The sequence below is a fragment of the Lissotriton helveticus genome, chromosome 1_1, assembly GCF_964261635.1.
Source record: "Lissotriton helveticus chromosome 1_1, aLisHel1.1, whole genome shotgun sequence".
In the NCBI taxonomy this organism is placed as follows: domain Eukaryota; kingdom Metazoa; phylum Chordata; class Amphibia; order Caudata; family Salamandridae; genus Lissotriton; species Lissotriton helveticus.
The window spans coordinates 644,963,103-644,986,987 of record NC_136057.1 but is presented as its reverse complement, the minus strand read 5'-3'; the positions used below and the strand labels follow the sequence as shown (position 1 = coordinate 644,986,987).

The 23,885-nt window shown below is 41.8% G+C and overlaps 1 protein-coding gene across 1 annotated transcript in view; it reads left to right on the top strand.

Moving 5' to 3' along the window:
- SEMA3C (semaphorin 3C) overlaps positions 1 to 23,885 on the top strand; it is a 740,455-nt gene that overhangs the window by 411,041 nt on the left and 305,529 nt on the right. The window contains exon 10 of the mRNA XM_078674175.1: positions 3,277 to 3,346. Within this exon, the coding sequence (XP_078530301.1) occupies positions 3,277 to 3,346 (70 nt within the window). The remainder of the gene's footprint in view (positions 1 to 3,276; positions 3,347 to 23,885) is intronic.

Here is a 23,885-nt window from a genome sequence, read left to right as displayed (position 1 = left end):
GAGGATCATTCGAAGAGCCAGGTCTTGAGGTCCTTTCTGAATTGGGTCAGTAACGCTGATTGCCTGTGGTGCAGGGGTAGGGAGTTCCATGTCTTGATGGTGAGGTCGGAGAACAATCTTCCTCCAGTTCTGGTCTTGTGAATCCTGGGGATGGCGGCAAGGGCACGTTGGGCAGATCGGAATTTTCTGGTGGGTAAGGGGAATGTGAGAATGTGAGGCGGTGGTTCGAGTATGCTGGTCCTTCGTTGTGTAGTGCTTTGTACTCGTGAGTAAGGAGCTTGAAAGTGACTCTTTTGTTGACTGGAAGCCAATGGAGTTGTTGGAGGTGTTGTGTGATGTGGCTGCGGCAGGGGATGTCGAGCACCAGTCTGGATGCGGCATTTTGGATGTACTGTCGTTTAATGAGCTGTTTCTGGGTGGCACCAGCATAGAGTGTGCTCTCATAGTTGAGTGTGCTGGTGATGAGTATGTGGGTGAACGTCCTTCTGGATTCTGTGGAGATCCATCTGAAAGTCTTTCGGAGCAGGTGGAGTATGTGGAAGCAGGCTGAGGAAACTGCGTTGGCGGTCATTCTTGAGTGAAGAGTCCAGTATGATGCCACGGTTGCGTGCGTGGTCCGTCGGGGTTGAGGGTGCACCCAGAGCAGCTGGCCACCCATTCCCAGGCTGGCCCAATGGTTCCCAGGATGAGGACTACAGTCTTGTCCGAGTTCAGCTTGAGGCTGCTGTCTTTCATCCATGTTGCGACAGCCTTCATTCCGCTGTGGAAGTTGGTTCTGGTGGTTGAGTGTTCATTGGGTAGGGAGAGAATCAGCTGGGTGTCGTCGACGATGACTTCGGGGGAGCGCCATGTTGACGTTGAAAAGGGTAGGGCTTAGGAAGGAGACCTGGCGGGCTCCGCAGCGTATCTCTGTGGGTTCTGAGAGGAATGGTGGTAGTCTGGCTCACTGGGTCCGGCCGGTGAGGAAGGACTGGATCCAGTCCAGAGCCCTATCGCGGATGCCTGCGCCATGGAATCTGGTGATTAGGGTGTGATGGGAAATGGTGTTGAAGACAGCCGAAAGGTCTGGTAAGATAAGGGGTGCTGTCTCGCTTCGATCGCGGAGGGATCATATGTCATTTGTGGCGATGAGGAGTGTCGTCACTGTGCTGTTTGTTGGTTTGGAAACTGGATTGGAAGGTGTCCAGGATGTGCTTTTTTTATCAATTAACTTGGAGAGTTGGTTAATAATGGCCTTCTCTATGTCCTAGGCTGGGAAGGGGAGGAAAAAGATTGATCTGAAGTTCTTGAGGTCTGTTGGGTCTGCAGATGGCTTCTTAAGCAGGGGGTTGATCTCGGCGTGTTTCCAGTCGTTGAGGAAGGTGGCGATTCCGATGTAGCAGTTGATGATGCGGCTGAGCTGGGGGGCCATGGCGGGAGCTGCTCTGTGGAAGATGTGGTACGGGTATGGGTCTTTTGGGCCCCTGAGTGGATGTTCTTCATGGTCTTGAGCCTGTTCTCAGTCATGAGCATGGTACAGCAGAGCATGGTCTGTTGAGGGGCGGATTGGTTGTCTGTGATAGAAGGGGGTGTGGCAACCTGGTGTAGGGTTTTGAAGCTGTCATAGATCTTCTTGATCCTGTGGTGGAAGAAGGTGCTAAGTTTGTTGCTGAGGTCTTGGGAGGGGGGACGTCTGAGGTCTCACTGTTAGGCCTGGTGAATTCCTTGATGATGGTGAAGAGTTCTTTGCTGTTGTGTGCGTTTGCGTTGATTCTGTCCCGGATGGCCATTTTCTTAGTGGTTTTGAGGAGGAGGTGGTGTGTGTTGACGGCGGATTTGAAGGTTGCGTTATTCTCCGGAGCTTCCACTATTTCGTCATCACTACAGAATGGCCCTCGCTCTATCTGTCACCTTAATCAACAGTTATAAATCCCTTGACTCTTCAATTTTGCAAAATAAGCCTCCATATACAATATTTTACATTGATTAAGGAAGAAGACCTCTTCCATATTGTGCAGTTGTGCTCATAGCTGAGACCATATTGTGGCATCCTATGCCTGCAATCATGCAGATGTTCCCTGCAAGACTTGAATCCTGTTCATCAAAAAAGCACTGCCCTAATGTCTATGCAAAATCGCACTCCAATTAAATGTAGGAATTTCAAAGGCAACATACAAGGTTGTTTGGTATTGATTAAGATTCTGTGTTTCTTTAGGATTGCAGGGTACTTGAGTGTCCTAAGACAACTGACCACCGGAAGGATTAATCAGAGATGTACCTAGGTACAGGTGTCCTGCAATAGCCACCAGGTGGAGCACAACTATGAGACAGGCTAAAATACTTGCCAAAACAATTTCTACAATTATGAGGTTGAACAGCAGAACAAGCTGATGAACACTCTGGTGTCAGGGCAAGCATTGGGGCATGCAAATATCCACTTTGTAGATCTATTGCAGTGATACACTCCCATGTCGTCACCTATCGACCAGTGTATTGCAGTCTATTTGTTGAAACCCATAAAGTACCAAACAAAATGTTCTTTATACCTATCAAACAATGAAAGTAGCTCAGTACAATATAGATCCATGGTGAGCAACGGTGCCCACCTCACGTTTCACCAGTTTTTAAAAGTCATCTTAAAGAGCCGTTATAAGTAACACATTCCTGAGTCATGGGTCTTCTGATTTGTGTCATCACCACAATGTGCTCAAGGGGGCCTTTCACAGCCACAAAGCACCACTAAACAGCAGAGCATTCAGATCAACATGTTTTAAACTGTACAGTCTGCCTTTATCAACAGTTGTCTTAGCAGATGACAGGAATCCATGTCCCCACTAGACATCTCTGTAACAAGCAGAATCAGTTAACGAGGCGGTTTACGATTCTATTAGATCAACCCCACAACAGTGCAAACACTCTCTTGGAGAGCATCCACCTCGTTCTTTGAAAGCTCTTAAGGAAGTTATCATGGACTCATTGAAATCAACCGTGTAAACCATTGATAGCTGCAGTTAAAAACAATCGAGGCAGATCCTTGGATTGTTCAATGGGAGGTGTGGCCAGTAAGGACGTGAAAGCAAACCTTCCCAAGCCTGCCCGAGTGACCATGGAGCACATCTACAAACACATGTTAGTACATTACAGGGATCTATTTAGCGCGTGAGTCATAAGAGTTCCTTAAAATGAACATTTGAATTCTGTAAGATTTGATGGTAAAATGTCGTGTATGTATATATACTTTTTTTTATAACATTAATAAATGCACTATGAGTTGATTTTATGTTTTTTTCCCACCAGAGGATGTATTTTTCTTAGAAACAGACAACCCCAGGACTACATTGGTGTATGGAGTATTCACAACTTCAAGGTATGCCTTTAAGTATTGACTAACAGTTTGAAATGTTAGGTTGTATTTGTATATTTTGCCAATATTAACAGAACCACATCTATTTATCTCTGGAGGATCTTTCCCTTTTCTGCTAAAGTGAAAGGAGGACTATTTCTCTTACCACAGCAGGTCACGGTGGGTTCTTATCACACGTGCCAACTCTTTCCGAAATAACCAGAAAGTATTTTCATTTTACCGCGAATACTACTACAAAGGATCATTATTTTTTTTACATAATACGACATTTCTTAGTTTGCACAACCGGTAAAAAGGCATTAGCATTGCTTTCGCACTGTTATGAATGTTATACTTCAGCACAGCAAGCTTTTTAGTTTATAGTTCTTGCAAGAGGCCTTGTGGTGTTATTAGTGCACTCCAGCGAGGTGAACTGAGGCCATGGTACTGGTAATATGAACCTCAGTGTGGGAGTCAGCAGGAGCCGTTTAATACAAACAAACCCCTTTATCCCTAGCTACCAATGTGCAATTTAAAGCTAGAACGTAATCAACAATTCTCATCTGATATCTTTGTTTAGTTGGAAAATATATGATAAGACCTGAGGACATTCATATCAAACCTTCTATTGCCACACCAGGGTGGTGCATATTTCTTTATCTTCATTGCATAAATGGATTAAATGTTCTTTAAACGATGCAGAATATAGTGGGAGTAGGGCAACATTGCCCTGAGTTAATAACACTCTGCTGAACTTGCACCATACTATACTATTTAAACCTACTGCACATGCTTTCACATTGCAATGATAATTATATTATGTTTTACATAAATATCAAATTATATTGGATTGAAATATGACCATGCTTGAGTCTTGCCATGCATAAAACATCTGCTAGCCACCCCTTAACCCCTTAACGCTACCCTCGATTGCAAACTTAGCACACTCGACCACCCAAAAATCTTCTAACACTTTCTCAAGATGCAGTCAATCTTCCATCAGGCTGCCCTCCACCCATTCTCTTCTGGTTTTTCAGGCCGGGTGCACTCCTTATCATGCAACACAGAGTTCCTGCATACTCCTTAATCCTGCTTCTCTGCAGAATTGCTATGTGATATATCCAGTAAATTGAAATAAATATAAATGTAATTCAAGGAAGGAGCTAAATGCTAACTGGCATTCGTTTAATTAAAATTATCCCCATTTAGAAATTAAATACAGTAAATAGAAATTTAGGGGCATTCCCAAAGCCCCTTTTTCGTTAAGCAGACTCTAGTGGCAAACACAAGTTATATATTTCCTCACTTACATCACATAAGTTGATGGTTAGGTTGTCAAACACAGAGTTGATTTGAATAACAGTTTAGTTTAAAACAATCCAAAAAGTTAAATGCAATTGACTTATAAAGAATATTACAGATTAAATTAAAATCCAGCGTTTCATAATTTACTGAAACAAAGGTATGATGCCGCTGTAAAATGCTCACATTTTTTTAAAAATACTTTTTTTACACTTTTGACATTTTTGAAGTAGTGCCTCTCTCTTACTATGTTCCATATCATGATCTACATTAGATCACACGACTGTGAATCACCAGTTGGTTAGTAAATTATATTGAGAAATTAAGCCAGCATAGATCGACTAAGAAATGTAAATTATTAATATTCAAACTGAGATGAATGTTCGTGAATTAGGACTAGATTACAAATCAGGCCTATTTCTCCCTGATATGTGGTGTTTCCATGTCCACAGGTTAAACCTAGACATGGGCACAATAACTTTTGTGGCCGGCTGCATCAGGTGCACTAGGGGCACCCAAAATTAACCATTACAGGTAGTGATTATCCACACTTAATTTTTTTTTAAGTGATTTATGATACAGTTTAGGTCTATGGTATATTGCCACACAAGTCAACAAAAGAGACCTTTTTCATTATCGTGACTACATGGGAGAAGTGGCAAACATCTGTCCATAAGTTCTGTCCTGAAATGCAAAACCCCTTCCACATCAACAACCACAGGCCACAGACAATAGTTGGAGGCAGGGACACCGAAGTGTTGCCACAAGTCCATGATGGCCATGGCATTTTGCATTTAGACTGAGTTTAGAACAAGAGGTGCAAGTGTCTTATTGGCAATATTGTGGAAGTCTCTCATAGCTGATTAATCAAGGTGATCTCCTGAGCTGCAGCCTACTGTCTTATTTCATTTAGGGTGGGCAGAATATTTCCTTCTACCCATGGAATAGGTGGGATTTGGCGACTGTAATGCGGAGTTCTGACCAAATTCTGCCAAGTGCCGCGTGGCGGAAATTTGTTTTCTTGCAAGGCTTCAGATATACGAATATCAGAAACGCCCCAGTGCTATTTTCTAACATGGGCAGCCGCGGACGGTTGCAAGCAGTTGCAATCACAGGCTGCTTACTGAGTAGATTTGCTGCCTCTCGAGTAGATTTTCACTTCGAGGGTCACCAAAATCACTTTGAATGGCCGCGCCCTTTTGTAAATTGCATGGTGATATTTGCGTTGATTTCTCAGCGCCACTCGCACTCCTGGGGATAAATTGCAGTGCAAAAAGCACTATGTGCATATTTTCCGCCTGTTGATGGGACTCAGTAGTATCTCACAGAGTTTTCATGTAACTCTGCAGAATTCCACCGAGTAAAACTTCACAAGTTCCACCCACCCCAAATTTAATTTACCTTTCATCCCTTTTTTACATAGGTTCATTCTTCTGTAGCCTTTACATACTGTACTTTTTTAGCCATATAGTTCACTGCTTGAAAAGGTTCATTGTCACACAAAGGACAACATAAATTTTTTAAATACATTTAACTGGTTTCTTTTAAGACAGGAGGCAGACTTGCTGTTTGGACATGGATCTATATGCTGTTCGGTAGCCTCACCCAACATTGCCACTGGTCTGTACATTGCCTTGCTTATAAAGCTACACACTGTTTCATGTAGTATATTGTTTATCCTTTAAAGGCCCTGCCTTTAAGAAATAATGCTTGTTGGGATCCTGTTGTTAGAGTCATATTCGTTATCATCTTAGATGTTTTCTTTCTGCAGTACTTCAGTCGAGACCTCAGCATTTTCCTTTTTTTTTAAAATACATTTATTTTGACCATTTGCTTTTACAGAAACTCTAATACTTTCACACATTCTAATACTATTTTAATGTATAATACTTTTTGCAGAATGCCCTATCCTTTCCTAACTTTTGAAGTATGCTTCCATTCTAAGGCAAGGCTGTCTATGGTTGTTTTCTTCCATGCACTAAAGGGCCTGTTTTGTTTCTCGTTGTAATGGTGAGCCTCAGCCAAGCTGCTTCAAACAGGAATAATGCGTATTCACGGTGGGTGGCTGCAGGCTGTTTGCAACACTATGCATCATTTCCCAACTCTAAGACGTAGCTGGCAAGATTATGATACATTCCAAAAGCAGCGGAAATTCAGATTGTGAAGGCTACTTGGAAAGCAGCACAAATTTCCAATTAAGCACGAGTAGCAATTATTTGCTCTCATTGTCTAGTGTACTGGGCATATATATATATTTAAAAAAAATATGTGTCTATTTATTTGAGATTTCTTTGGCAACACGTGCCAGCTGCAGTCAGGTTCTGGATGTCAGGATGATGGAACTAGTGGCTAGGTGAGGAGAAGAACATAAGAGGTTAATGGGAAGAAAATAAAATGCCTCACAATTTCGGATTAGGCCAGGAACTCTTGCTACCATCTTAATAAGGAATTCTGAGTAATGTGTTAATACCACAAGCGGTCAATTCTCATGTGTTATTACTGCGGAGTTTCTGGGAGCAAAGTGGCCAGGTCAAACCGGCTGATTTTCTCCCCAGGAAAAGATCCTCAGTTGGGGAATTAACTATTGAAATCACTACGATTAACACAAATTTCCCCAGTGTAAAAGGGCAATATTTGTAATACTGTGGTAAAATTGTACTCCGGAATTACCAATCCTCCTGGCATCGGTTATTCTAGGTGCCAAATTAACAACTTGGGTTTAGTGATGTTGTTGTAATGAAGGGTTAACAATAGAACTGGAAGTTTCTTTGGCATCTGTGAGTTGGTCACATTACAGTTCCTGTTGTGCCAGTACGGTCATTTTAGGCTTCTTTCATTTTTCCTTCATAGAACATTCTGCCACCCATATAGATATGCCATTATTTATTTATTTGTTTATTTATTTACTCAAAGTTTTATATAGCGCGAACAGGATCCTTACAGATATCAGAGCGCTTCACAAAGACAGGGTAGGGGCAGTAGGAGTCAACAGAGATAATGGGAACAGTATAATAGTCAATAACATGGTAATAACATGGATAATAAAAACATACATAAAACCAATCCATATACAATCAGGTAAGGAAGTAATATAGGACAGCACAAGTCATTGATCCCACTACAGAGGTGTTCAGGTGGATCAGTAAACCAACGTGTATCATATCTTGGTCGGTAGTAAGAGAGTAGCGTAGTAGTGCCCCCAACAAGTAGAGTATAGTGCCAAGGGATAGGGTGAGCAGTGATACAAAGCAATGCAGAGTCTCTGAACCAACATCTATAACGATCAGGAGATCTTGGCCAGAAGGATTGTTTTCACCTCTTTCTTGAAGAGTGCAGTGGAGGAGATCAGCCTGGTTTCAGGAGGGAGCGCATTCCAGATCCTGGGTGCCATTCCTGAGAAGGAGCGCGTGTAAGTTTTCACTTTCCGGAATCTACGAGGTTTCAGGAGTAGATTTTTTGTACTCCTATTGGATCTCGAACCTCCTGATATAGACAGCTTTTGAGCGAGGTAGTTGGGTGCCTTGTGGTGCACGGCCGCGTGTGTCATAACTGCAATTTTTAGCTGTATTCTGGCTTCAAAAGGCAGCCATTTTAGAGACTTTAAGTCTGGTGATATGTGCGAATGCTTTCTAGAGCCAGTAATGAGTCTCGCGGCAGCGTTCAGGGAGGCTCTTAAGGGTGCTGTTGTGGATAGCGGGAGACCGCTGAGGGCCGCAATTCCGTAGTCTATTCGAGGGATGACTAAAGCTTGTACAGCAGTTTGGAAGTCTTTGGCCGGGAGGAAGGGTTTAATTTTCCTCAGCGTGTTAATTTTCCTCAGCGTGTTAAAATGTGTACTGTTTTCTTTGGTTCCTATATATTTGGACTCACACACTTTCAACAGTTTGAAAGTGCATATATGCCGTGGCCAAGATAACGGTGGAGTAGGTTGCGCTTTTGCGCTCATCCGTTACCCACACTGATTACAGCGGTCAGTGGAGGTGGCCCGGCACACAATTGTGGCATTGAGTTCCGCTGGACATGTAGCAGCGTGCCTAAAGCACGGAGAGCCTGGTTTTAGCGGCAGACTAGATTTCGAGCACCCGAGATTCCCGGAGCTGCAGACAGTGCTTACTACAAAATGGCAGCCGCCTGAACTTCTACAAAAAACATATGTGGCTGTCCCTCGGGCCGCATTGGGTGGCAGAGTATTTCTCTGAGCTTTCGACCATGTGATGACTGCCAGGCCCTCAGAGGGGACCGCCACTGAAGAGATGTCCCTTGCAGATCGGAGGGGATCCCTGGCCCCAGATCTCTGCCATTTCACAAAGGGCCTCGGGTCTTTCACTATTACTGCAAGGTGCAACCTGAGAGCCGAATTCACCTGGGTTGTGCCCAATGCACCCATAATAAAGCAGGCTACCAGAGTTACACAGTCCCAGCAGATTTGTGCAGCAACTGGACACAAGGTATGAGGGGACTGTGCAGGTGAGGCTGCAGCTTCACATCCACTCATGGCTGGCCCCATGTGAGCCCCCCTCAGATGCTCCTACATTTCCCTGCTAAGGGATCTGGGGAAGGGCGGAGCAACCACTGGCAGTGGAGTAGACTGGAGTGCTTTGTCCCCTGCAGAGCCTCCGACCCTGGCCTTCAGAGGTAGTGCTGGGGACTTGGGCTCCACTTTGCACACAGCGCCTATGGTCAGCTGTATCATCCTTGAAGTACCCATGACCCTTTGAGGCCTGGGGAGGCCCCTGGGTCTCGCCCCAGTTGGAAGGACCTCTTGGAGACTTCTCGAGACCCCCGGACTGCAAGGTGGGCTGTGTGGGGTCCCAGTGGGCAGAGAGTGTTGTCATTGAGGGGCCCGGAGAGGGCAGCTTTACGACCTGGCCGGCCATTCCTTGCTTTACCCAATAAGCAGGCCCTGAAGAGGTGAGCCCCATCTGCCCGGGTCATTTCTTGAAATATACTCCATAGGATATGCGTGACTCACCCCAAAGCCTCCAGGTGTTCCAAATTTCTTCCCTGCTTTTGCCTCACTTCACTGCACCCCTCATTTCTGCGCATGCGCTTGCAGGCCAGCTTCTCTCCAGCCTCATTGGGGATATTGGCTGAGGGAGAGGTTTAGCGTCCCCGGCACAAGGTAAGGCCTTCAACTATAGCTGGAGCTAAATTAAACGTGACCAGTCAGTGAGAGAAATTGTGGCACAAACCACGCCAGCTCATGTGAAAGACTCAGCCCCTAATCCACTGCCTCTGTCACAGTCTGATGCCGAGGGATCCTCCGATTTGGACCAGGTCCCAATGATCCTGGCCTTTTTGGCCTCCCTCAACCACTCCATAACACGGACATTCAAGACCTTAAGAAGGATCTCACCGAGGACCTGAATGAATTGTGGCACGATTTGACATCAGTGGGTGCCCAGGTTGCCTGCTTTAAGGATTCTGAAACCATGCAGGGGAGAAGTCAACATTTACGTCAGTAGATCATCTACCTTCATGAGCAACCCTTCAAGCTCAGGGTCGAAGATGAGGATTTTAAAAATCGGTCCCACTGCAACAACATACGCCTACATGGGGTCCTCACGTGTTCAGAGGCCTCAGATATCCATTATAACCTGGGCTGGGAAGAAGATGCATCCTTACAGCTGGACAGAGTGAACAAAGCTGGCCATTCAGGCAGACCTAATTTCAAACCTGCAGATGTACTAGCTTGTGTGCATGAATTCCAGACCATAGAGGACATTCTTCAGAGAGCGAGAGTCAAACAACCTATTCAGTTCCGTGGTCACACTATCGGCCTCTTTCAAGACCTCTCCCTCCTCACACTACAGCGCCTTAGACATTTCAAACCTGTTACTGATTATTTGCCAGCCAAGAAAGTGTCCTACAGCTGGGGGCATCCCTTCAGGCTGGTCTTTCATTGGGAAAGTCAACTCCATCAAATCAAATCACTCACAGATGCCAATCAATACTCGGCCTCCCGGAGGACTCCTCCCCTCTCTCTACATCTTGCTCCGCTCGGGGTCCCTGCCCCGGGTAATGGCATGGAAGAGAGTAAGCAGATGCAAGAAACACTCCAGCCGTAGGCCAGAGAAACGAGCTCGGGAGCGACAAGCGGTGCTGGTCAGTCTCACCTCGAGCACTGGGGGTGCTGCCTCATGAGATGTGCTTAGCCTGCAGTACCTTCATGGGCGTCTCCCACCCAGATGGGCCACCATATTTCTCAAAGCCAGCTTCTGATACTGAATTGATTGTTTTCTCTGACTCATATGATCCACAGAGATAGCATGGTGGAGCAAACTACACTGGAAAATTCTCCTCTAGCTATAGCACCTCACCCACAATCCATCTCTAAATCAGGCCCTTGGGCAAAGTACAGGTGACTCACAAGGCCAAGTGAGACATCTTTCCAGCATCCAGTAGTGCAGTTGATACGACATATATAACCATTACAATCATTAATCATTACATGCCACTAAACCCATATCGAATCCATCAATCAGCGCACAGTAGGGTATCATATTTGTCCACTGTAAGTTGCAAGATAGGAGCGCAGTGAGCCCCAAATGTCCCTGGGCCTGGCCGTTTCTGGGACCAAGGTCCAATATGTTTTAGCCTGTGTAGAGCAGGTAGTGAGCCCATGTAACCATAATGCACAGCTGACGCCCCTCCAGTGAAGCTCTCCAGTTCCCCAACATTAGGTCCATCACAACCAATTCCCTATATGACTTAGAAATATCTTTTACGTATCTCAATAGAGCCATGGGTGGAGTCACTGTAAATTCAACAAAAATTATTATTTTCAGTTCCCTTATAAGTTTCTGCCTGAACGTATTAATCACCGGGTAGGCCCAGGCATTTGCAGGCAGCCTGCATCCGAGGCTTTGCACCTCCAGCAATTCGAGTCTGCAGCCAGAACAAAGCGCAGCGTGGCAGCTGGAGTCTATGTTCGGTGGACATATTTCAGTTTAATGAGTTGGTGCTTTCCGTCGAAGGGGATGTCTTTGACTTGTCAGTAACAGTATAGCCAGAGACGTTTTAAGGCATGAGCAAAGTGGGCTCTGGCCCAGGGCCCCAGCCCTTCAGAGGGGGCCCCTGATAGAGCCATCTCTGTTTCCGCAGTCTTGCCCTGATGAACTTGAATAATCCTTAAACTTATTATTTTCAATATTATTTTCTTTTAATGTCTTTTTACGTGGATGAATTGTGAGAGTCTATTACAGGCATTTTTTAGAGCAAGGGGGCCATATTAATTAGAACGGCGATAAGGGACTTGATAATATGCCCTAGTGAATTCCCATAGAAGCCCAAGTTCTGGTGTGAACATGGGTTTCTATGGGAATTCTCAAGGGAATATTATCAAGCCCCCTTATCGCCGCTTTATCGGCAGTTTCCTGCCGCTAAATCGGCGATAATGTTATCGCCATTCTTGATAATATGGCCCTCATGTTTTTATGGTTCATGCAAAATCCACAAAAAAATAGATTCTTTTGGATCTGAAGTTAAGCATTCTCAATGTTTAGCATACTCAATAATTCCCAAATATGGGGCTCTGATGGCCAGCTGGTATGCAATTTCAAGTGGCTGCTATGCTAAAACTTCAATGGAACAGGGTTTAGTATCATATTAGTAATCCGGAATTGCTATGAAGCAGGTATTAATAAAAAGGAAACCCAGCGTTTCAATCCCTCTAGTGCAACGTTGTTTGATCCTTGCTACTTCAGCAAAGACAGATGAGGTGAGTACAATTTAGTTACCCCAGCTATATTAGCTAGTTTAGACCAGGCCCATGTCGTGCACTTGACTATGTGTACTTCAGAGGAGGGGTGACTTGGTTGATTAAAAATGGCGGCACGGATGGAGTAGGAGCTGCTTGTCCCGCCTCCAAGCCTTGGTGTGGTGCTCTCCGAGAAAGGTGAAACCAGTGGTGTGGAAACTGTGCCTGAGCAGAGATAATAGATTTAGAAATTAGGGGCAGTGAAACCACCCAACTTGTGTGTCAATTTTAGTTTATTGTATGCGATTCAAGGTTGCTGACCATTACCAGTTAACCTCTCTGTCTGCTGCCTTTCAGAAGTCCAATCACTTTAATTTCAGGTTTTTCAGCAGGGCTAAGTCTGAACAACCTATTTTTCCAGATTTTTCATTCAATCTAATCAATGGACTCCATAGTATTTAAGTATGCACTTACTCTTTAAGATACACTCTTCCTATGGTTGTCTTAAACGCTTCCCATAATGTAGAGACAAAAGGTACAGCTCCCTCATTTAGTTGAAAGTAGTGTTTCATTGCTTGCTGAATCTTTTCTTTAAACACTGGTTCACAGTCTCCACAATGCCTGTGTCCTTGTAACTGTGAGAATGTTAAGTGTGATGAATACCAGTAACTGGTCTGAGACAGTGCTTAATTTGTAAAAAAATAAAAACAAGAAGTACTAGGGCTCTTGTGAGGAGGCCACCTCAGCTCATACCACCCATTTCTCCCAGTAGTGCTGCCAATAGCAGTACACTCACTGCTAGCCAGCACACTCAAACAAGTGTGACAATTCAGACTTTAAATATACATTAAATGACTAATACATGCCAACTAAGCTATTCTTATATCTTTGGGTGGCAGGTATTAGTAATTTCAGTGTTTAATCAGTTATTAAACAACAGCTGTTGTGGGCCTCAAAAAATAGGACAAACAGCACCACCATGTGGCTGGCTGTCATCAGAGCCGGTGCTGACAATACAGTGCCGGTATCGAGCACTGGAAAGAACTGGCTCAAATTAAGCATTGGTCTGAGAGTGTTTTGGGTAAATATGACATGCATCCCAGCCAGCCCACTGAATCCCTGGAACCCCACCAGAAATCGCTTTTGGACTGGGAACCATGCACCACCAAGATAAATTAGTAATTTCTGGTTGTCAGTTGTGTAGTGCAGTAAAGAGCTTCCAGATCCAGTTTTTGTATCCTGTTGTGTAGCTCATGGCATGCACTAAGACGTTTACCAGAGCCAAAGCGAGTGATGTGCAGTTTAGACTGCAATATTAAAATCTCCACGCCCATATGATGGTGTATTTGTCAACGGAAGCAATCTGCATCCCAATTTCAGAGATGAAATCGGTATCATCCAAGTTTGGGCTATATAGATGTAGCAATCTGATGTGTGTCATGCCCAGTACACTCTGGACTAGTAGAAAGTGCCCATGCTCATCTATTCTAATCTTTAGTGGCCGGAACTGTTACCCACATTTAATCAATATTCCCCTTGCCCCTTGGAGTAGCCAGAGTAGGAGGAGAAGAAGCGGTATACACACCAACTAATAGCAAACTTGTTCATATACAAGGTTGCTAGGTGAGTTTGTTGAGTTAATGTGAAATGTATACCATGTCTATTAAGGTACACTAACACCAATCTGGCTTTGCGATAGTCATTGTTACCATGCCCATTCCATGTTGTCAGTTTTACTTTATAGGGCAAAGGTTTTTTCCCGGGATTGAGTTATATGAAAATAATCACTATATCTACTGTTTGGGCTGTGCATGTCGTGTAGATATATAAACTGTATATGTGAGAATGCAATATTAATAGTTCCCAGTTCTTCACCTGCATTAATTGCCCCCACCACCCTTCTCCCCCACCAAGTCCCAACTTCTCGATCAAAAAGCCTTTGGTAAAAACATCAAAGTAAACATTATTAACATTATTCAACAGTAGAAAAACTTTCACAAGACTTACAGTTAATACGTTTCATATGACCAGAGGTACAATTTGGAATAAATCTGGCCTAATTTACCGGAATAGTACAAATTAGTGATAGTTTGAGCTGTTGCATCTTAGGCCGCCTTGAACGCTATTGTGCCCTCAACGATCTTCAGTCGTTATCCAGCCAGAGGATTCTCCAGTCCATTACAGTACAGCACATGAGAAGGTTATATGGCCAGGTACAGCAAAAACTAGTGTGGCATAAAGGAGATTAGAGAGCATAGTTTGTGTTACATGTCAAAACTCTGACGAGCTACAGATAATATTCCATTACTTGACATTGCTGAGGTGGATAGATGAGGAGCGGGTGAGTTTTTGCTTTTCTCTCTCTTTTGACACACCAAGTCTTTCAGAAGGACTTAAGGTCTTCTGGGGTGGTAAATATTTTCAGTTTACATTTGAATGTGAGCTTTAATCTGGCCAGATGTAGCATGTCGTATTGAATGTAGATTCTTCTTGGTAGGACTGAATTTCTTATGGACTTTTTGTGCTGACTGAGTAGATCTGGATAGAGAGAGAGTGACTAGCTCTCATGTTGTATTTCCCTGTTGTCTGCAATGATTGGGCAAGGCAGAGCTTTTGTGACCAGGAGAGGTGCTAGGGATCGATGTGCTTTCTTAATTACAAACATCTCAGAAAGATTTTTGGGCGAAAGATATCAATCACCATGTTTTCAACATAGTCTTCAATTCACTGCATGTTAGTGGATTCTGGGCAGTGGCGTAGCAAGGGGGATTCCAGGGGTGGTCTTTGGGCAGCATGAGTTTTGGGGGCGGTGGCCTCCCACCACTCTTATCTTCAGTCTTGCGGATGGCACCTCCCCCCCACCCGGTCTTTATTTGGCCATGCGAAGCGGCAAAATCAGGGACCGCCACGGGAGGACCCAGGGCTAGCTATCCCACTGATTACGGGATTCTTTTAACGCGCAAATTGCACCTACATGAGCTGGCTTCCAAATCTTCACCACATCTCCAGCTTCAGCTCATTCTGAAGGTTCTTCACCTGCATTGTGGAATTACCTTTGACATCTGAAATTCAGCATTCTGCCATGTCCATTCTAGCATGTTGCTTCTCTAGGTGATCCTTCATGCCATCAAGGTATTGTGTGTGAAAGTCTATTTTGTTATCAATAGTGGCCAAGATCCCTTTCATTTCCAGTGGCAGTGTACCCACGTCAGCTGGCTCTTCCATTATGTTGCCATGACCGGTGCTAGATGCAGTCTCCGAGTTCGGTTCCCAGTCCTGGGACCTAATTGCCTTCTTGGTGACTTCAAATACAATTTGGATTACCTGCCATCTGGTTTACCTAAATGCTCCGTTGAAGGAATTGACAATTAATAGGAAAGAGATGGTTGCAACAGTCCAATGCAAATGTCACATACCCAAGAGATCAGTGCAAGCAAAGTTAACTGAGTAAAACTGCATTTCAATTAGACTGTCACTAGTGTGATCTGACACCCACTGGAGTCTCATGTACATCAGTTCTCTCTCTCGTTAGCATTGTAGTACTTAGTACCCCTTGGTCTAATAGAAACAAGTCATTATCTACTTAGCAGGAGTAGACATGGCACTGGTGAACAGTTTGATGATGCCCTAACTAGATATGTTGCTTGTATTTTCAGAAAAATAGCCCTATTTAGCAGTAAAACGCTAACAGGTAAAAGATCAGTTGTACATCCAAGTACTGGTGAGTTATTGGATTCCTTGATTGAAAGAATTACATGTTCATTAATGGTGTTGATATACTACAGGTTACAGCTGTCTGAACTTTATCCTCCAGATACCAAATTACAGCAGCTTGGGAAGGCACCAATAACCTAGAAGATCGTGTGTTGAGATCAGTTGAAATTAATATGAAGTGAATATGTTTAATCACAACAGAGCTAATACTGTCAAAGATAGCTTTGGAATATGTCCAATCCTATGTAAAATCTGGGATAATGTGGTAACAATAGCACAGTACAATTTAACCAAGTTTAGGCAAGGAACTCATCAATAAGGATGGTGATAGAGAGCTTGTTTTTGGAATAGTAGTAAGTCATGTCTTGTGCATAATATGTCAGCTGACACATTTAATTTGTGACTGACATGGGAGATGAACGAATGACATGTAAAGTAAACCCAATGTCATGTAGGTGTACAATTATATACATCTGTTTACATGTTGTATTATATTGCAATGTGCTTGATAGAACTCTCTAAACACTACACCAGGAAAAAAGATACTGCTGTTGCCATCACCAGCCCTAGTATATTCTTGGTCTCATTTATATTCTGTACGCAGTTTGCACATTGGTATTAGCACATATTCTAAAAAGATCTGTAATGCTAAACAGTGCTGAAGCACTGAATAGTCCTGTGGGAAATTTTCCCCGAGGGATTTCAAAATGATCAGTAATATTTTGCCCAGATAAGGCCAATTGTGTTCAGAATTTTATGCCCTATATGCCATATTTTAGGATATGTGTAGATGTAATAAAATGTAGGTTAAAATTACATCACCTATAAACCATGGTTGTTCATAGCATGTGCATAAACAAGGTCATTATGGGACATTGTCTGACTGGGAAGGAAACACAGACTGCTGAATGTATGCATAAGTACTCCTTGGCCAAAGCACAAAATATATTTGGGACAAGGTAGCAGGGCAGAGAGAGCTGACCTATTTTACCTCCCCCTATGCATAGATTCATTGGAATTCTGATTTCACTCCAAAATTGAATGAGGGTATGTTTCCAAAATGGATGTGAGCTTTAATCTGGCCAGATATAGCATGTCGTATTGAATGCAGATTCTTCTTGGTAGGACTGAATTTCTTATGGACTTTTTGTGCTGACTGAGTAAAATCTGGATAGAGAGAGAGTGACTAGCTCTCATGTTGTATTTCCCTGTTGTCTGCAATGATTGGGCATGACAGAGCTCTTGTGACCAGGCGAGATGCTAGGGATCGATGTGCTTTCTTAATTACAAACATCTCAGAAAGATTTTTGGGCCAAAAATATCAATTACCATGTTTTAAACAACGTCTTCAACTCACTGCATGTTAGTGGATTCTGGCCAGTGGCGTAGCAAGGGGGATTACAGGGGTGGGCTTTGGGCAGCATGAGGTCTGTGGGCGGTGGTATTAGATGCCTTCTCACCTTAAATGCATATATCCAAATGCAAACCAAGATTGTAGATGGGATGTGGTTTACAAGGTGCAACACTGCATATGTGTTAGGAGTGTCAGTAAACATGTGGATGGAGCTGAGGAAATCCTTACAGCAAATACTGGGTTATACTTTGCCTGATGACGCAGCAGTCATGATTCTCGGCCTGAGGTTGCAAGGATACAAATGCCTAGGACAAATGGAATAGTATGATATTTTCAAGTTCCTGGGAGCTGGTAAACTGGCCACAGCCTGTAGCTGGAAAAAGAAAACAATGCCACCATTCTCACAGTGATATCACAAGCTCTGGTCGCTTGCAACACTGGAGCACCTAACAAGTAATGTAGAGGGGATGGGTACTGATTTTGAAAGCAAATGGGGACTGCTAATGGATGTTTTGAATAGTGGGATGGCACCCTATGGCCACTATAGTGGACAGTGATGGGAATGTTTAAAGCTGATACATAAAGGGAGATTGTCCATCAGATGATATAACTATTACAGAGTGGCATACAGGAGAGTTGGGATAATGTTGTAAATGTATGGGTTGGGACCATAGATTGATCTCAATCAGGTGTAGGATAGTGAGGTCTAAGAATTCATGGAAGCAAGCTTTACCAGGCGATACGCCGCTGGCCCTCATTAAATGTTTGTTGATTGTTAAGTGATGCATATTGAAAACTTAATAAAAAAACTTTGAGAAAAAACTAAGTCACCTTCTTCCCATAGTATTAAAATGATTAGGAGTTTTGGATATGTTGTAATTGTTAGGTAATGGTTCCAGACATTTTTCAGAAATTCAGAATTAACAGACTTCACGTAATAACGACTTCATATATGCTACATTTTATACTTATAAAATAAAAATCATAGGTGTGTAAAAAAGTTGCAGCTTGAGCTAAATGTTTATAAACATTTTAGCAGTGTTTAGAAGTTTGAATTTCTAGCTAGGTTTTTGAAAATCTTCTTCTGCTTATAAAATATGAATAGTCAGTTAAACAGTTTTAAGAACTAGTACGAGTTCTAAGCAGTCGCAAGAAACAGTTCTACATTAGTTGTAGAATTTAAAATATATTTGATAGCCAGATGGTTAAAATTTTGTTAGGAAACAATTAAAATATTAAGTAGGTTATTTAGATTTAAACATTGTTATGTATACTGGGCATGTCAGGTAAAAGAGTACAAACTTAAATCCGACTTAAAGGAAGTTAAATTGCTATCTGCATCTTGTTTAAAAATTTGAGGCAACTTAAACATTTAAGTTCAATAGCCAACATTTTGTAGGCATTTTAAACTTGACAAATGTTCAGCTGGGTCATGTTCTTGATGAAATGATAATGCTGAAGAACAGCTCCTGAATCCGATTAAGCAAGATGCCATTGAAAACATGCCTCCTTTTTTTAAATAAATCTTTATAGATAATTTTTTTCATTTTCTCCCCTCCCTGATTTTAAATAAAGATCCATATGAAGCAATAAAATCTATTGCATACACGTGCCCAACCAACCCCCCACCACCTCAAGCTTGAGCATATGCGTAAGAAAAACAGCAATTAAAGAAAATAAAACATGGTAAATAATAAATGACATTTTTGTGTCTAAATAATAACAGTGAACATAAAATGCATTTTCTCACTACATTTGTAAACAGAGTAAATTATATAGTAAAATAATTATCAGACCGGATTCTGTATCCAACGTGTTAGTGGGTCCCATATTTTCAACCCTGTATTTTGACTCTTTCTACCTTTTTTTCCGAATATAGATTTTTCAAGATTATATGTTGCCAAATGGTGGTAGAAAAGCCTATTGTTCATGTTTGGATGTTCCTTTTCAGTGCCAAAAAATAGACAACCAAAATGATGGATGGTTGTTTTTCATTTACATTTCATAACAACGAAAAATTCACTAAGCAAGCATGGATGGGTGCAAATATGTCCTGACTACAGCACTAAGATAATTGTAGCCTGACCCTCTAGGACATGATCCCTCTGCATGACAACACAAGCAACCATTGACCTATTTCAGACATATCGAACCTCATCAATGATGTATAGTCTGAGTCTACAGCAAACCTAAGCTTGTGAGCCTCTTCTAAGTATACTTGTGTCACTTATGGAAACTCACTGGATTATCAAAAATGATGAATGTAAAAACTAGGGTCACAAAATAGCCACTGGGAGTTCTTTCGGGTAGCAGCCCATGCCATTTGCATTCTTGTGCCAATGCAGCGGAGGAAGCAGCATATGCAAATCATTCTTCATTATGCCCTCAAGAGAAAAGCCCCGCCCCAATTGCTAGGCTGTGAAGCTGATAAAAAAAAGCAACCACACATGCTTTTGCAGCTAATTGGGTCTCATCTGTGAAGTTCAAATGGGATTCTCGGACCAATCTACACAAATCTCTAGACTAAAAGCATCTCACAAATGTTTAAATTACACTGTAAAATGTGCACATGATTTACTCTAATATTAAATGTTACTTCGAACTTACATAGCTCTCAATCTCATGTAATATATAATAATTTATGACTGCTGTAATGGAATTCATTTGATATCTCAAACATATGCATACTTAGGTTACCACACATCCGCTAAAGAAAAAGGGAAGATACAAGAACTATTTTAACAAGTGCTCTTATCATTTGAGAAATAATGTATAACTCCCACATAATTTGAGGAGTAATGCATATCTGAAGACAAACCATTTTCATATTTTTGATTCGTGTATTTATATGCAGTTTTATATAGCACAAATTAGATTCAGTGGTATCTGAGTGTTTTATATTAACATTTTAAATATAACTGCAGAGAGGCTACAACCGAGGCAATTAGTCAAAAAGGAGAAAAACAAACTAAGATCTTATTTACAAAGCTACAAGTAATAGATATCTTAGTATTTACAAGCATCAGTAGGTATTTTAAGTTTTTCTTGAAGGTTTTGTGCTAAGGGTCACTACCTGTGAAGGAGCGATCGAGTTCCAGTTTCTTGGAAGCAAATTCAGAGAATGACCAGGAGATAATTCTTTGTTTCTTGAACCTGGGTGGTTCCAGGAGAGGGAATCAGTAATTTTGAGAAAACTGCTAGATAGTCCGAGTTTCTTTGCTAAGTTCTTTGTGCAGGGCGTTGTGAGTGACTACACAATTTTAAACATGCTTCTAGTTTCTATCAGGAAGAGGTTGAGAGTTATCACAAGAGGCGTAATGTGTTTATTCATTGCCCTTGTGTCAAATGCAATCCCATGTTACTGGGGCCTTTTGAAGTTGCCTATTACATTACTCAGATACTAGCAGGACCTGTTAACTAGCACATTGATGCATTCGGAATGCTTCTCATCTATCATTCTCAAAGTAACCCTTTGAATGAAAAATTATGAGACTGATCCTGCGGCCTTCTAAATCAGTAAAAATATAGGACAGATTGTCTCCTTCATTCACAGCATACTCATGATTGTTAGTGCAGGTTTTATGCTCAGCAGAGTCTAGATGATTTTTTAACAAATCCACAAGATTTTCAGCTTGGAGACCTCTTCATGTGGGTCAGCAGCAGCGGATGGCATCCTGTGCCCAGAGAAAGAAAATCCAGCAGCACATAGGCAAGGGGAGTGTGATGACTATCAGGAGACACCAGCCAATGACAGTATGTTTTGAAACTGTGTGTCTCACCATAAAGCAGCAAAAAATATGTCTGAATCCACATGTTCGTTATCAGAGGTTCATGGGGAGCCCTTGTTTCCTGACCTCCACTAGAAGCAGATCCTGATGAGGAACAGGGTGGCCCAATCTCTTTAGAAGAATGTATTGTTCGGACTAAATGAAGGTCACTGAAAGGTAAAATATGCACTGGTACCTATAATTTCTATTGGATGAATATGATGAAAGTGTTCTGTCTGCCTCCGTCTACAATGATCCAAAATAGAGGATTTAGAAGAGTGTCACAAATGTCTTAATATGTAAAACCTTTGAGAGGGCTTTCTTTTTCCTATCACTGTATTTCTCTCTTTCTCTTCTTATGCGTCTCCATTTTAATGTATTGTTTCTCTTTGGTGCTTCTATTCTCTTTTCCTCTTCTTCTTTACTACAACTGGATGTAGTATGGCACTGTTCCACCTCTACGAATAGCATGCGTTCATCATACATCAGGGAAAGCCTACATATTGCATAGTTATTGAGTCATTGAGCATTTCATCCTGATGTTTTAATTAATTATACAGTGTGTCTTCAAAATATATGAGCAGGCAAGAACAATATACTGTGTTGACTTGAACTTAGTAACTTCTAGTTCGGACCCAGAGTGCTTCCTCCCCTCGTCTTAATAATTATTAAACTGAGGTAATTTGGTAAATACCTTAGTGTTTCATGCCAGGGCTGGACTTTTACTAGTGATTTTGCGAAGACTAATGTGGTCTTGATGACTCAGTTCCAACAATAGACACACTGTTACATTCAGACCCACCTTGACTCTAAAAAGTGGGTAGACAGGCCAAGTGTGATAATCATTGTTTACATATTTCAATCTGAAATGAAAAAACAGGCAGTTCGATTGTGAGATCTCAGTCTGGAACAAGTGGCTGGAGTCGGCAAAGAATTCTGAGCTGGAATGAATCCTTCAGCTTTTTGGAGGCAAAGGGCAAAATAAGAGATTTGGCATATGAAGTGAGCTAGTATGAAGTGGACCGGGTAATTTATACTTCACTATTAGATCAGACACCAAAAAGCTCCTCCTGAAATAGTATAGGTTCTGGGTGTTTCCTGTGTATTTCCACTCGATTTAGAGATTGAGTTTAAAAATGGGGACTAACGGATGCAAATAGTATTTGCTCATGTTGGATCTGAGATGGTGTTTTCTAGGCCAACTTGCTCACCATTTGTTATCCAATGGACCTTTTTATCAGATTGAGAGGAGGTAGGAGTTATGCGTGGAAATAGGGGTACCCCTGAATAAATTCCTTAAATCAGGGTCAAAGTACTATGTGTGAATAAACTATTTAGGAAATGAATTAAAAGTGGACCTATAGTATATAAAGAGAATATGTGACCAGAAAAGAGAAAGTATCAAAAATATAATGTTATTATTTTTATAAATTAACTGTTTTTAACAATCATTTTAAACAATAAATGAAAAGACAAGAAATATAACATCAATAGTATTTTTTTATAGCCTTGTTATTTCTATCTTGGCCTGTGTATTGGGTATACAAATGAATGTATGAGTGTTACTAATAATATTCACACATACTAATCCATTCATACATGGCCTAATGATGTAATGTAATAAATCATTTATGATGTTATGTTTTATAAATATAAACTTGTATAATAGAATAAAGTCCAAACAATACATTTTTAAACTCAAAACAATACATTTTATACATATATTATTTTAGACTATCAGGCAGTGTGGTCATGGCTAACATAATTCGTGAGGTGGTAGGAGTTAACATTTAAATCAATCGAATTTAATTAACAGTGCAAACCATTTGGCTACACAATGAGGACCAGGAATCGGTAGCTATGCTTAAGAAGGTTCATTACAACTTCAGAATCCAGTTAGATGCACGACTCTTAACACAATGCTATAAAGGTACAGAATAACAACAGACAGGCCTAACCTATGAAAAATATTGAGGCGGACCAATATTGGGCAAACGAGCAGTTCGGTCACAGCAATACAAAAGAATATTTAGAGAATCTGATGCTCATAGAAGAGTCTCGTATTTAATGGTCTATACATGGGTAAATCTAAATCAACTAAAGTAAAGTCACAACTAAAGGGATGACTCTAAAAATGTAAAGGGTTTCAAAAATCAGGAATTTCCATACAGGAAATAGGAACTTGTCAAGGAAAAATAAATAGGAAGGTGTTAGAATTTCAGAAGCTCGGTCAAGGGTCTTCTTGGGTCAGGTAAGTAAGTGTTAGCCTAAGCCATACTCAGCAAAGAGTCAAGGAAGGCAAAGAGGCCTAAACCTCTCCCAGACCAGAGAAAAGTGCTCTAAGTATTCAGGGAAAAATCTCAGAAGGGATCTGAAAGGATTTTAAAAAAATGATCTCCATTGTTGTGAACACTAAGGGCCTGATTACTTTGTGACAGAGTATCCCATCCACCAAACTTGTAATCAGGCCCTAGGTTATAACACACAAGAGTCTTCTTGGGCAACACCCTTTTGCATGCATCATCAGGGGTCTATTGTATTTCTCCACTTCTCACATTGTAGACTGCTACATTTTCCAAATGTCCCACACCGAACATGGGAGTGGCATTGTCTTCTTACGCACCACCTGGGTTGTAGCATTTCTGATTAGGCCTTTCAGCTTAAGCTCTGGCTTCCCATGTTCTTTAGTCAAGGTCTTCTTCTCAAGGCTCTTTATCACTAATACAG